The sequence below is a fragment of the Hyposmocoma kahamanoa genome, unplaced genomic scaffold (assembly GCF_003589595.1).
Source record: "Hyposmocoma kahamanoa isolate Upper Pololo Valley unplaced genomic scaffold, ASM358959v1 95, whole genome shotgun sequence".
Taxonomy (NCBI): Eukaryota; Metazoa; Arthropoda; class Insecta; order Lepidoptera; family Cosmopterigidae; genus Hyposmocoma; species Hyposmocoma kahamanoa.
Genome location: NW_020654972.1, coordinates 10,396,283 through 10,411,045, shown reverse-complemented (window position 1 = coordinate 10,411,045; position 14,763 = coordinate 10,396,283). Strand labels below are relative to the sequence as shown.

At 38.1% G+C, this 14,763-nt stretch overlaps 1 protein-coding gene across 1 annotated transcript in view; it reads right to left on the bottom strand.

Annotated features, from left to right (window-relative positions):
* Nucleotides 1-6,423, bottom strand: part of LOC113238356 — a 27,701-nt gene extending 21,278 nt beyond the window's left edge. The window contains exon 1 of the mRNA XM_026475197.1: nucleotides 6,315-6,423. Coding sequence (XP_026330982.1) covers nucleotides 6,315-6,332 — 18 coding nt within the window. The 5' untranslated portion in view covers nucleotides 6,333-6,423. The remainder of the gene's footprint in view (nucleotides 1-6,314) is intronic.
* Between the last annotated feature and the right edge of the window lie 8,340 nt (nucleotides 6,424-14,763).

Below are 14,763 nucleotides of genomic sequence, written 5' to 3'. Positions count from 1 at the left end.
CAAGAACCTTGAGGCACCGAGTTTTTCAATTTTATGGCTTCTGGTTGACACAGGAGTTACACAAATAGTGTACTGCTGTGTTTACCGATCGCACAGTGGAGATCAGGAGACGACCAAGCTGTTCCAATATCTAAGTGAGACGTCTGATGAGATTCAGCATAGGTACCCAGCGGCGCAACTAGTCATTCTGGGGGACTTTAATGCACACCATCAAGAATGGTTGTTCCCATACCAGAAGACCGATCACGCTGGGAGAGAGACGCGTAAACTTGCGTTAACGCTAAGCTTATCCCAGCTTGTCAGTGGCGCCACTAGGATACCAGATGTTGAATCCCATACGGCTAATTGCTTGGACCTTCTGCTGACAACTGATCCGGACCGATACTCTGTGGTTGTGGAGGCCCCACTGGGTACTTCCGACCATTGTCTGGTGAAAACTGTATCCGTATACTCCCCACCCGATCAGGGCCCTAGTGGTATGAGACGGGTGTGGCGATACAAGTTAGCAGATTGGGACGAAATGCGCCATTTCTTTGCGTCATATCCCTGGCAGGCGTGCTTTACTTCAGGAAACTCGTCGAGCTGTGCTGATGCTGTAGTCGAGGTCTTGCGTTTGGGTATGGAGTATTACATTCCATACTCTGATGTACCCAATGGACCCCAAGCTCGTCCATGGTTTAACGCTAATTGTAGTTGTGCTGAAGCACGTAAACAGTCCGCGTACCAAGCTTGGGCAGATGCTCGACTACGCAAAACTCCGAGTACTCAGAACATGAAGAAAGCTTTTAATAAGGCCGCCAAGAAGTGCAAAAGCATGTTACGTAGGGCCAAGTTCGACCATGTGCGCCGCATAGGAGCCAAGCTTGCCTCTTATCCAGCAGGCAGCAAATCCTTTTGGTCCCTGGCCAAAGCGGTCGAATCGAACTTTTGTCGCCCATCTTTGCCACCTCTGCTGAGGCCGGATGGTTCGCTGGCTCATACTGCGGAAGAGAAGGCGAATCTCTTTGCCTCACTCTTTGCAGAAAATTCGCGTCTAGATGCCGCAGGGACCCTACCACCTACTTTACCTCAGGCTGGCTGCACTATGGCGCCAGTTCGCATACGCCAAAAAGAGGTACTTAGAACTCTGCGAAATCTAGACGTGAATAAAGCTAGCGGGCCAGATGGAATTCCAGCAATAGTCCTGCGTAACTGTGCACCTGAGTTGTCTCCTGTTCTCACACGCCTGTACCGCCTCTCACTTGAGACTGGTGTAGTTCCCAGGTCGTGGAAGCTTGCAAACGTGCAACCTGTACCAAAAAAGGGAAGCAGAGCTGACCCTGTCAACTATAGACCTATCTCAGTCACTTCCATACTCTGCAAGACTATGGAACGTGTACTCAACAACCGTCTCCTATCGTACCTTGAAGACAACGATCTCCTCAGTGATCGCCAGTACGGATTCCGACGAGGGCGATCTACTGGGGATCTTCTTGTGTATGCCTGTCACATATGGAGCGAGGCTATAGAAAAGCAAGGCGAAGCACTTGCAGTGTCTTTGGACATTTCTAAAGCCTTTGACAGGGTCTGGCACGCAAGCCTTTTAAGCAAGCTTCCCTCTTATGGGCTTCCCACTGACCTTTGCAATTGGATCTCGGATTTCTTGAGCGAACGTTCGATTCGAGTGGTCTTAGAAGGCTACTCTTCCGAACATATGGCGATAGATGCCGGAGTTCCTCAGGGTTCCGTACTGTCTGCAACTCTCTTTCTGCTGCATATCAATGATATGTTAATTCCAGGTACCTTTGCGTATGCTGATGACAGCACAGTTGTAGATAGGTACTTGACCAATGCAAGGGTCAGTGGAGAGGAAATCCAGTCTTGTCGAGAGTCCATGGTTAGCCGTTTAGATTTGACACTCCAGGCAGTCTCCGATTGGGGCAATGCCAATCTTGTCAAATTTAACGCTACCAAAACGCAGGCGTGTCTATTCTCCACAAAACGGAGTCCCTTTGAGCTGACTCCGACTTTTCGTGATATATCCATACCGATAGCCGATTGTCTCCAGCTACTTGGAATGGACCTGTCGTCCAATTTGAACTTCGGCAGATACATTGAATCCACGGCCAAAAATGCAGCAAGGAAGCTTGGGATCCTTTCCAGGGTGAGGCGGTACTTTACACCGGGACAGTTGCTCCAGCTGTACCAAGCACAAGTCCGATCGTGCATGGAGTACTGCTGCCACCTTTGGGATGGCTCTGCGACATATCAACTGGCCACTTTGGATTCAATTGACAACCGTGCCAAGAGACTTATAGGTGACTCGGAATTAGTGGAGGCGAAGCTGCAGAGCCTTGAACACCGCCGTAAAGTTGCCTGCTTATCGGTATTTTACAGGATATATCACGGAGAGTGTGCGATGGAATTACATGATTTAATTCCGCCTTCCCCTTTCCATCACCGGGGGACTAGGCGTAGGCTTGGGTTCCACCCCTATGTTGTGGATATTCCAAAGATTCGCACGAAGCGTTACGCTTCCACATTTATATGGCGAACGGCTATGGAGTGGAATTCCCTGCCTGCAGACTTGTTCCCTGAACGTTATAACTTGGACCTTTTCAAGGCGAGAGTGAATAGGCATTATTTAGGTGTGCATGCTCCATCGTCGACCTCATCGTCACTTTCCATCAGGTGAGATGGAGGTCAAATGCGCACCTATATTTTATAAAAAAAAAAAAAAAAAAAAAAAAAGAGAGAAAATTTGTACTCTAATACCATTGACTTACAATTATATGGACGTCGGGTCCGCGCTAAAATGTGTCCGAACTTATAGGGCGTTAAAATCGTATACAGAGCGTCATTCACGCTTTAGTCTTCGTTTGTTCGACTGACGGCGAAGCAAGCAAAATTAGACAGTACTGCGATGGCATTACAATTTAAATTCAACGTTTTAGCTTTTTCATATTCCTTGACATGTCACTACGTTTAAATAGGTTGACTTGGGACATTTTTTTCGTGGTTTTTGTATTAGACCCGTCGTCCATTTATTTGTAAGTCAATGTCTAATACGTTTTAATTTCTGCATTATTTGTTTTTCTTGAAGTTAAATGACTTGATAATGAATGAATTATTAAAATTCATTATTTATATAATAGTAACACTGGCGTTCTTTTTAACCGACTTTAAAAAAGAGGAGGTTCTCAATAACACTGTATGTTTATTTTTTTTTAATGAATTTTACGCGTTTACTCCGGCACTCACATTTGTGAACCCGTTTTGATGATTCTTTTTTTTTTTTGGAAAGCGTTGTTCCTATTTAAATTCGAAAAATAAAATTTCACCTCTAAGGGTGGCAAACTAGGCGATAAAACCGGTTTCAATAAAACTTGGCAAATAGATGTAATTCCACGAACTTTCGAGGTTGGTTTTTGCAGTTATTCTTTTTACACTTACTAACTTAGAATAATAACGCATAGAAACCTAGTCCGCACACGCTAAGTGAGGCAAATTGAAGCGCGCCAAAAGGGCCTACACGAGCGGGCGCGCCTTCAGTGCTCAAGGTCAACTTGCACCGCGAACAGATCCAGAATTTTAGCTAAAAATGACGAAATGTGCGGTAAATGAGTGTAAAAATACGTCAGACAAACATAAAATAGATACTAACATCACATTCCACGAGGAAGTAATGCGTTTCAACCTGTATTTTTATATAAATACTCACTAAAACCGAAAATTAACCTACTACTATAACTAGCCTACATGAATTTGATTTTTGCCTCACTTGTGACAGTTCGTTTGATATGAAACTATCATTCTATGCGTTATTATTCTAAGCTTACTAATTTACACATGTAGAATATGTTTTCGAGAACAATCATTGTAGAATATTTGATTTTTAATTCGGAACTTAATCACGTATCTAACATATTTTAATTACCTCGACGTTTCGGACGCATTGCAACGTCCATTGTCTCGGAGGGACTGAAGAGGCGGGTGTCAGCATCTTCCAACTACCCGCATATTTGTGCACTAGGGTTCTCACTAGACCAACACCCAACACTCATTTATTGTGATTAAGTCCCGAATTAAAAATCAAATATTGTGTGAAAATCTTTGTAGACTTCGTACCAATTATTTTGACTCGTCTCCTCATTTATAATTATCATCAACGCATTTATACGTCCCACTGCAAGGCATGGGTCTCCTCTCTGGCAAGGGTTTAAGCCATAGTCCGCCCTGTTGGCCCAATGTGGGTTGGGGACGTCCAGGTTACATCACGTGCTTGCGTCGTGTCTTTGTACTTGGTCTTTCAACGACTTTTTAGTCGTAGCGCCATCTATGAGAAATCTATGACAGATTTATCACCCAGTTAGTACCTTTACAGCTACCAGTTCGGATTCGACCGGATTGAAGGAATTTTTTGTGAATGTTCGATCTTTGTATTAATAATTATAACAAACTAGTGGAGTAATTTCACAAAAAATAATTGAATATCAATTCAATAAAAATTTAATTTATTAATTTACTTTTCCCTTCTTTCTAATCCTTATGCCAATATGTCTACACTCCATATAGTAACGCATGTACAAGTCTTAGGTCTAGATTCTAGATTAGGTCTTCAAATTGTCCCTAAAACATGTCGCACTGAAGGAAAAGTATTTTGTGCATCCAATAATTATAACTTTTTTAATAAAAAAATATCTCAAAAGTTTTTGGAATCATCTTTTTGCCAAGTTTCTTTCAAATCGGTTAACGAAAATTGAGTAAAAACCAATAAACCAGATTCTGGAATATTTTCTTCAAACTTATGTGGGAACACTATTATAATAAAAAGGTACCACTTTATAACAAAAAAAAGAATCATTAAAATTGGTAGACAAATATCTGATTAATCGTGTAACATACATACATTTTTTTGAAGTCGGTTAAAAATGAATTTTGGTAAAGATATTCTGCTTACATCCAACTTGGTTTAGAACACAGGAATATATTCGCATTTCGTGTAATATAATAAGACACGAGTAGCACTGCAACCAGAGATAGGCAAGCGCCCGGTATTAACCCGGCGCTGTGTCAATGCAGAGTTTAAATCAGGCTAAAACCCATTGATGCCCGGAATTGAGGGCAAAAACTATTTACAACTAAAATTATTTGTTGTAATTAGAATTTTGTTTAAATGTAATGATATTATAACAAAATGTTTATTGCTTTCCGATCTAAAGGCTTCGATTTACCATTCAATTGAATTGATTCTCTTGAAAATCACATTGAAATAAATCGATACAAAAAATCATTACATCGTATGTACTTGAATCGAGTATAAATAGTATCGTAATAGACATCCTTAGTAGTGGGATCCAAAGGATTGCAAGATGGGTATTGTATGGAGTTGCTTCTTTTACGTCCAAAAAAGTAATTGTTACATTCAAATTTGTAATAAGTATAGGATTAAGTACGACAAATTCCGTATTTCGGCACTTTGGGAAAAAATCCGGTTAAAACAGGGACGGGTTAAATGGGTTTTAACTCGGTGCCTATCTCTGATTGCACCTAATTTAGCCGACCGCTGAATTTTCATTTTCATTACGAACGAGTTTTCATTTTTTTTAATTATAAATAACGAAGAGCTTTGTACACAATGATCCACCAATTTCTGAATTGCTGCGTCAATAATAGCTGGATAATAAAAGCGACCGAACGTTTTTTAATTAAATTTTGAACTTATAAACAACACAAGTGTCGTTAAGAGGAAAACAATGTATTTACCGTGTCGTTTTGCTAAAGAACACAAAAAAATTAAATCAAAATTCAAAACAATCACAAACCTACAAAGAACGTGTGCCAGCAAAAAGATTTTTCCAACACCGATGGGTAGTCTCTGCCTACACCAAAGGAAATCTAATGGAAATCTAAGTTATATTATAAAAAAATACAGTACATGTAATTCTGAGTCGAATCATGGGTTTTTTATAATAGAAAATAAGGACACATTTGACCTCCATCTTGGGCTCAATTCATATTGCGGTGGAACGGAATGGAAACAAAATTTTGTAACGATATTGTACATTGCATAATGAACTTTCCGCTGTAATAAAAATTAAGTTTGACATGATGATAAGTGACGATAAGATCAACGATTGCCTATTCACTCTCGCCTTGAAAAGGCCCAAGTTGAGCGGGCAGAGAATTCCAATGCCATATTCCATATAAATATTTTTTTCGCAGCAAAATTGCAATTAACGATTATTAATGCTACACGGAAAGATAAACTAAAATTTTAAGAATAAAATTAAGGTTTTTTTTAAACAAAAAATACTTAAAAATGCTTTACTTACTTCCACGGAACATTTCATTGTTTACAGTATCATTTTCTTTCTCGCAAAAAAGATTCACTCACAAATAATGATTTTATATTCTTAATTTTTGTGTTTACAGTGTTTTGGCACAGATTTACTCAAGAACTTTATTCGATTCTATTTCATCTGATATCACGCGTTCAGTTTTAGTAACGTAGTTATTTTTTCATCTACCTTCGTTTATTATTGCAAAAATTACGTTTCGTTACACACATTTGACAACTCATAAATTTAATTACAATCAGGATTAGAAAATAATAATTTAATTTACGTGGTATTTATCAATTAAATAATACACTTACTTATTTAATATAGATGAAAGAAAAAAAAGAAGGAAATTCAAATGATTCAAAAGAAAAAGAAATAACATAGAAAATATTGCTAAAGTACAGCCGTTCGTTTGTATATGTTTTTTTTCCGTAATGAACGGCTTGTGAGGCTAATTGTTTCAACTCTGCCAGTGGCCGTTTCCGGCTAGTTTCATAAATATCATGGAAGGAGTGTATAAAAAAATTAGTTCGGTGATTCACGGGAAGTATCGAAGATTGGACATGTCTATATATTTTTTTTCAGAACTGACTCATGACAAAAGTACTTATTTTATAAGTGAGCTGGAAACTTCACAGTTTTTCGAGATATTTTTTACCGACATCATAAAAGATATTTTATTGAAGAAGATATTCGTTTAAGGGTTGCAAATTAGGGGATGAATCCGGTTTATTGAATTTCACCCACATTCCGTTAATCGATTCCAATAAATCTTGGCACATAGATGTAATTTCAATGAAAGTAAAATGTTATGGTGACCTAGAGGTGATCTGATGATGGAAACGGCAGACATCTGAGAGGAACTCCTCAATAGTGTACAGCAGCTACCTTGTGTTTAGTCTCATATTATTAGTTTTGACGAGGACTTCTACATTATGCGTTTTAGTTATCGTTGAGAAGATTACGTGACGAACACTACAAAAGCGAATAAAAAGGAGATAGTTTTGAGGTCGATATCGATCGATAAATACAAAATTTAAATACAGTTAGTGGCGACATCTCTAGCTAGGGCTGGTAGCTGTAAATTTACCAAACCGGGTGACGAAATACTTTCAGAAATTTCTCATAGATGGCGCTACGGCTAAAAAGTCGTTGAAAAACCAAATACTAAGATCAAATATCCGCTGGTTCGTCCCGTGGCTTAGTTGGCATAGCGTCTGGCACGGTGTGCTAGAAGACGTAGGTTCGAATCCGGCCGGATCATGGGAATTTTTTCTGCATGTTCGATCTTTGTATTAATAATTATAACAAACTAGTGGAGTGATTTCACAAAAAATAATTGATTATCAATTCAATACAATTTTAATTTTAATTACCCTTTATCATACCGTCCTTTATATATTCTCTAATACTGCGTTATTGTATAAAAACAGCGATATCTATGCAAACAAGAACAAAGGTTAAAATACTAAAGGCAAATTACTGAAGTTAACTTACTGAAGTTAATAAGATCCAACATATCATCAATTTCAAGTTGATTTTTTTTTCTTTCGAAGCGACGAACGTCGCATATTGTAATAGCGTGCAAGTGCTCTGTCTAAGCGGCTCAATGGAGAACTTAAGTCTAACGGCACACGTAATCGCCTACACTAGGAGTCTATGGTTGATTCTACATAACAGTGAGAGTGTTGAGTCAATCACTTTAAAAATATATATATAGTAAAATTGAGTATATGCACTGACTAGTATGTGGTGTGAAAACACCATTCCTAAACATTTTCAGATACAAAAAGAACACAAACTTACCTCGAAATTTTACAAGAAAAATGCTGTATTTAATCGGCACTACGTGAGGCACGCTATGATTTTCCGGAATGAATATGAAAGAAATACTATACATGATTAGAAATGAATTTATTGTTTCTCAAAATATTCTCCGTTAGGGTTAATAAAGTGCGTTAACCCTAACGGAGAATATTCATACGAATGAACCAATGTTGAAAACATTTATGCCACTCCTCCGTGACAATACACTGAAATATATTTTTCATACTCTTCGACAGCCTCTCCAGGTGATGAAAATCGTTGACCGCATAACTGCTTCTTAATTTTTGGAAATAAATACAAGTCACAAGGTGCCAAGTCCGGACTCTATGCGGGATGGCTCATAAGGTCAACGTTGTTCACCTTCAAAAATTCATTTGTCTCTCTGGCCGTGTGAGAACTGGCATTATCGTGGTATAAGATGATACGGCGTTTACGGTTATTTTTACGGGGTTTGTCAATAACTTCCGGCAAACAAATGATCGTGTACCAATCACTATTCACGGTGCAACGATTCTCTCAATCAACAGTAGCCACGTGTCCAGTTTTATTTAAAAAATAAGCAATTTTAATAATAAGTTGTTTATTTTTTTTAAATGACAGACCCAGGCATTAAAAACTTTATGGTTTGCTAGAGTAGTTACCGCAATAGCAATTAGTATTAGTTCTTTTACCTGTTATAACTTCGAACTCCGAAAAATCGGTATAAAATCATCACCGGCACCTCTAGGTATGGTATGCTTCCAGAGACGCATGAATCGCGTGAGCGGCTATGCATGCGCACTTTGGTTGGTTTCGGCTCATCTCGAAAGACCAATACGCTCGATTGCTGCTTTGTTTTGGGATCATTACTATAAATCTGTTCTTAACACTGGTGACTCCATTTGTAATGCATTTTCCAAATACTTTCACTCAAATTTTTTGGACAGCCACGTACCATCGACATCTCAAACTACTTTTTGTGCACACGCTTCTACCCCGACCGTTGCTAGCATTTCTAGTATAAAAGTAGATGGTAATATTATATCAAAACTTCTCTCGCAATTAGATCCTGCAAAGTCGGCTGGTCCAGATCTACTTCCAGCTAACTTCCTTATACGCTGTTCTGTGACTATAGCTGTCCCAATCGCTATTCTATTTAATAGATCGTTAGTAGAGGGCACGGTACCAAGTGTGTGGAAGCGTGCATACGTCACACCAGTCCACAAAAAAGGCTCCAGAACGGACATTATGAATTACAGACCAATCTCAAAGTTGTGTATTGTATCGAAAGTTTTCGAAAGGGTTGTTTATGATCAACTTTATTCTGCACTCAGGCAATCATTTAGCTTCACTCAACATGGATTCTTGAAAGGGCGCTCCGTTGTGACCAACCTGATACTGTTCAACGACTATTTGACTTCGCATATGGATAATGGCTGCCAAGTCGACGTCATTTACACGGATTATAGCAAAGCATTTGACCGAATTCGGCATGACTTACTTATATGCAAACTACAGAAGATCGGTATCAGTGGCGATTTGCTAAGGTGGCTCACGTCGTATATCTACAATAGGTCACAAGCGGTTGTGGTAAAAAATTATGTCTCTTGGTGGCTTAGGGTACCTAGTGGAGTCCCGCAGGGATCATTGCTCGCGCCTCTCTTATTCGCAATCTTTGTAAACGATATTGAACACTGTTTCAAATCATCACAACTACTATGCTTTGCGGATGATATGAAGATCATAGCACCTATTTCTTCAGTGTCTGATGCAATCTTGCTTCAAGAAGACCTTAGTAGGCTCGACACCTTCTGTACCGATAACCAACTCGACCTTAATCCGTCTAAGTGCACTGTCGTCACTTTTAGTCGTAAAATTAACTTAATACAATTTAACTATTCACTGAAAGACATTACTTTACAACGCGATACTGTGGTAAGGGATCTTGGTGTGTTTCATGATCATAAGTTACTATTTGCCTCCCACATCGATTCGATCGTTTCAAAAGCCTCAAAGAGTCTTGGATTTGTGATGCGTAACTCCAGAGATTTCCATCAGGCTAAGACACTAAAAATTTTATATTGCTCACTTGTACGCAGCCACCTTGAATACGCATCGCAGGTGTGGAGCCCGCAGTATCTTACATATATATCACGAATTGAAAACGTGCAAAAGAGATTCATTAAGTATTTATGTTATCGAACAAGGGAGAGGTATGATTCAAGCCGGTATCTTGAAATATGTAGGAAACATCATCTCTTGCCACTAGAGAAGCGACGCCAGATTGCAGACTTAGTATTTTTAAGAAAAATTGCTTCTGGTGCAGTAGACTCCCCAGAACTTGTGTCCAAGATCTTCTTTAGAGCCGACACAAAGACCCTTAGGTTTAATTCGCCTTTACATATACCTTCGGCCTCCTCGAACTATCGGCGAAATGCATATCTCTTGCGTGCTGGTAACAGCTTTAACCAACTATCCAGACAGGTTGATATTGACCTGTTTAACACTAGTGTTGCATCGGTGAAGCGTCTAATGAGTAATTTGTTTTTTGATAGGAAAGTGAATTTGTAAGTGTTGTATATTTACCCATAGTTCGTAATGCATCATAATAGTTTAGTTGTAATTTAACGCTCAATAATTTCAAATCAAAATGTATCTATCGGCGAGGACCTATAATTGGCTCACCATTATTATTTAAGTTTTTTATTCTATAAGATAGCCGTTGGTCTTCCAATAAATAAAATAAAAATAAAATAAATCCATGTTTCGTCACCTGTTACTATATCTAATACCAAATTTGACGCGCCTTCATTGAATCTGGTAAGCATGGCATTGCACCAAGTGACGCGATCCATTTTTTGAGCCTCAGTCAAATTGTGTGGGATCCACCGAAAGCACAGCTTTTTCACACCCAAATGTTTGTGTAGTATTGATTGTATTTGACTGATGCATAAGCCTAAATCTGACCAAATCTCATGGTATGTCACATGCCTGTCTGTTTTGATCATACGGCACACAGCATCGATGTTTTTGTTGTTCACAGCAGTGGATAGGCGACCATTACGAAATTTGTCAATGAGATACACACGACCGCATTTGAATTCTGCAAACCAGATACAAATAGTCGTCTTGCATGGTGCTTCATCGCCAAAAGCAGTTTGAAGCCGAGCAAAGCTCCGCTGAGCTGTTAATTTACACTTAAACTCGTAGAAAATCATACTACGAAAATTTTCACGAGTTAAATCCGTGGTGATGTAGACAACCAATTTCTAAAATGACCTCACAATGTAAAACCAAGTGACAGTCAGATGAAACAAATTGCATTCTACAACCAAAGAGTTCCATTTTCAAATGGTGTAATTACTTATTAAATATTGTTTATGTAAGTGGCTAGTTCCGGAAACTTATAGTGCGCTATGTATGTAAAGTACATATACCAATGATTTTTTCATATCAACTGAACTAAATAGAACACGTATACTAATGATATACATTTTTCAAATGGCTTTAATTTCATTTAAACGCATGTCTCCCGTGCAGGAGATCTGAGTTCAATTCCCAGTGTGGGCATGTAACTATGTCCTTTGAAAAAAATTGCAGTTCTTTCTATTAACTAACTGCCTACGTGCCCGAATGGTTACTATGCGGGTCTGTCACGAGGATCCCGCCAGGTTCGATTCCCTGGCCGGGAGAAATATTTGTTTATTTCTCTCGTGTATGTATGGCACCCACGATACAGGGTTTCTTTCGCAGATCAGTTTCTTTAGTACGGGGCTATGAGTGTGTGCGTTATTATTATTATTATTAATATTAATTACTATATACTTTGCGTTTCGTTTTTAAAAATATGTATTTTTAATAAAAACTTACAACTCGTAATTAAGAAAAAACCTTTCCTAATTACAGCAAAATTTTTAATGCAAAAATCTTCTCTGTACTCTTGCGAAACTCGGGTCGACACAAGTTGTCTCATTAGTACGTAGCGTTCCACTTTTCTTTAATTGCTATCTTTAATAAAAACTTTCCTATCATCTTTCTCTTTCACACTTACTGCTAATACGATTTACCGTCTCGTTTTGACGAGGTTTGGAAAATAGTTGAATCTACACGTTAAGTCGCTTTTGATTACTGCTAACTAAAACAGTTAAAATGTGTAGATTTGATGTGTCGATTATGTGACACTGTGACAACCACAAAAGCAAAATTTCAGGGATATAGTTACTCTTTTCTGGCCCACGTGATTGCGAATGCCGATTACGCAAATAACGATAGTGCGAAGTCGGTTGAGCGAAAGCTATAATGCGTGACGGTTTATTTTCACGAAGTTTAAAAGCGCGATGGTTTATTTGCGCGAATGACGATAGCACGAAGACCAATTTGCGAAAGATGGAATGCGCGAATGGATAATCCTACGATCGTTCATTTGCTTGCTTCACGGAAGTTTTTGTTGAGATGTCAATAGTCTGGTATTCTTTACCCTTCGCTTACATAGGAAGGGAAGTTGATAGTGTGTAATATTTTTATTTCAATTAATCGACCTCAAAAGTTCAATTAATTATCGAGGCCATTCGTGAAAATATGCCGTCGCGCATTATAGCTTGATCGCCTTCGCACTATCGTCATTCGCGTATTCGGCATTCGCAATCACGTGGGAATCCCCTCTTTTGTATACATATACATGCTGCTCAATTAAACAGAAACCAATTTTGTCAAATCAGAAACAGAAAATTTGTTACAAAACGACAATCCATCGACCCCGCACATATCCATTACGCATCGATTCATGCACTGTTACGGGTGCGTCTGCAGTACCATTTTATCTTGCTCCTTGTGAAAGAGTCCGTCCAGAAAGGTACTGCCACCTTTCTCCACCTTTCACCATTTATTTTGGCCGCCATTGTATTCTGAGCATTACTGCGTTCCGGTGTTGAAGGATAAAGGGTGCTGATGAAATTATAAGCAATGGGACTTGTCAATTTATGTGTTAAGGTAACGTAAAGCTCTGAGCCTTTGTATGCCAATGCCTTGTTAAAGCACTGTCCGATCTCTCAGCTAGTGTACCCAGAAGGTATGCGAGGAAATAGATACAATAATTTATTTCTCGTACCTATGTATAAATATCGCTTCACAACACAATATTTACGGATTACGGAGCCACAATGTATTACATAAATATATAATATACAAAATAAATAATTTCCAAATTTCAAAAATTCTGCACAATTTGAATTCACAAAATAAATATAGTAAAATATAGTTAAATTGCAAAAATGTTTGTTTTTTTATAATTCAAGTTTATGCGAAAATACTCGTTTAGATTTTAGGAACATAAAAACTTTACATTAATCTTGACGTAAAAAATCCATAGGGGGATTATGTAATGAAAAAGCCCGCGGGCATTCAGGACATTACGGTGACACTGTTTCCGAGCAAGTGCGTTGAAAAATAAATTACACCTCTCAGAGTAAAAATTTTGTAATCACGGACGGTCCTGAAATCATTCTTTTGGACTCTAATTGGGTCATCACTTTGTTTACTTCATTAATATTTTTTGTACGTGACCGGAATGGTAGCCCCTATATATGTATATAACATACTGGTTACGTTCGCAAAAAATGTAATTTGTGCGATGAAGGCAACCAATAGGGAATTCCAGTTTCCTTTTATTTGCAAGGCTACAACCTTTGCCGCAACATCAGTGCTACGCTTGGCCATTGTGGAAAATTTTTACTGATATTATTAAGTGTGAAGATATTAAAATTCATAAGGAAAGATGAGATATTTTCGTAATTAGCTCTCCTAAATAAATACAAAGAAAACATGAATTGGTATTTAAAGAGCATTTACTTTCAATTAGGAAGGTGTAATGAATCATATTAACGTTTCCTTTGTTTTCTAAACACACTGATTCTGAAATAACTCATTGTTTTAAGCCGAGTCACCAATCACCGGAGGAGAAGCGGGTAAAACTGTTTCGTTAGATCAAATGATCTAACCGTTATTTAATAAAATAACGGTCTTACAGAAAATATATGATACACCTAAGGATATTATCCAATGAATGAACTTACGTGTTACACGATAGGATGTACTTTATCCGATCATATAAAATCCTGAAAATGGGCTAAGATAGAACTCTAAAACGAATTATTAAGAATAAATTTATTTTATATACTTATTTATTTCAGGCCTCATGATACCTTAGAGACTAACATACATACTATATGATATAATAAAGTGTTTATTTATTTACAAGTATGGACAGTGACGTGTAGTGCAACTTGGGTATCCGGTAACCGGCCTCGGAAACGTCGATAGATAGACCCTTCGGCCAAAACTCTTCCGAATAAAATATCTAGACAGATGGATAGACAAAACGTTTATTTGAGTCACAAGACACATATACATAATATAAATCTAATTTTGTACATGATTTTTAAATGGAAATTTTTCTCTTTAAGTACTACAAAGAACCTGCTAAGTTTTGGTTTTAGTTTAATAAAATTAATAAGTTATTAAACTCATATTCATCCCAAAAGTTTCAAATTGCCTAGTTGTTTAAAGACATGCCACGCCGCGTGCTGCTCCGCCAGTCGCCATCGGGCGCTTGTCAACGTCGAATTTGTGTTAAATT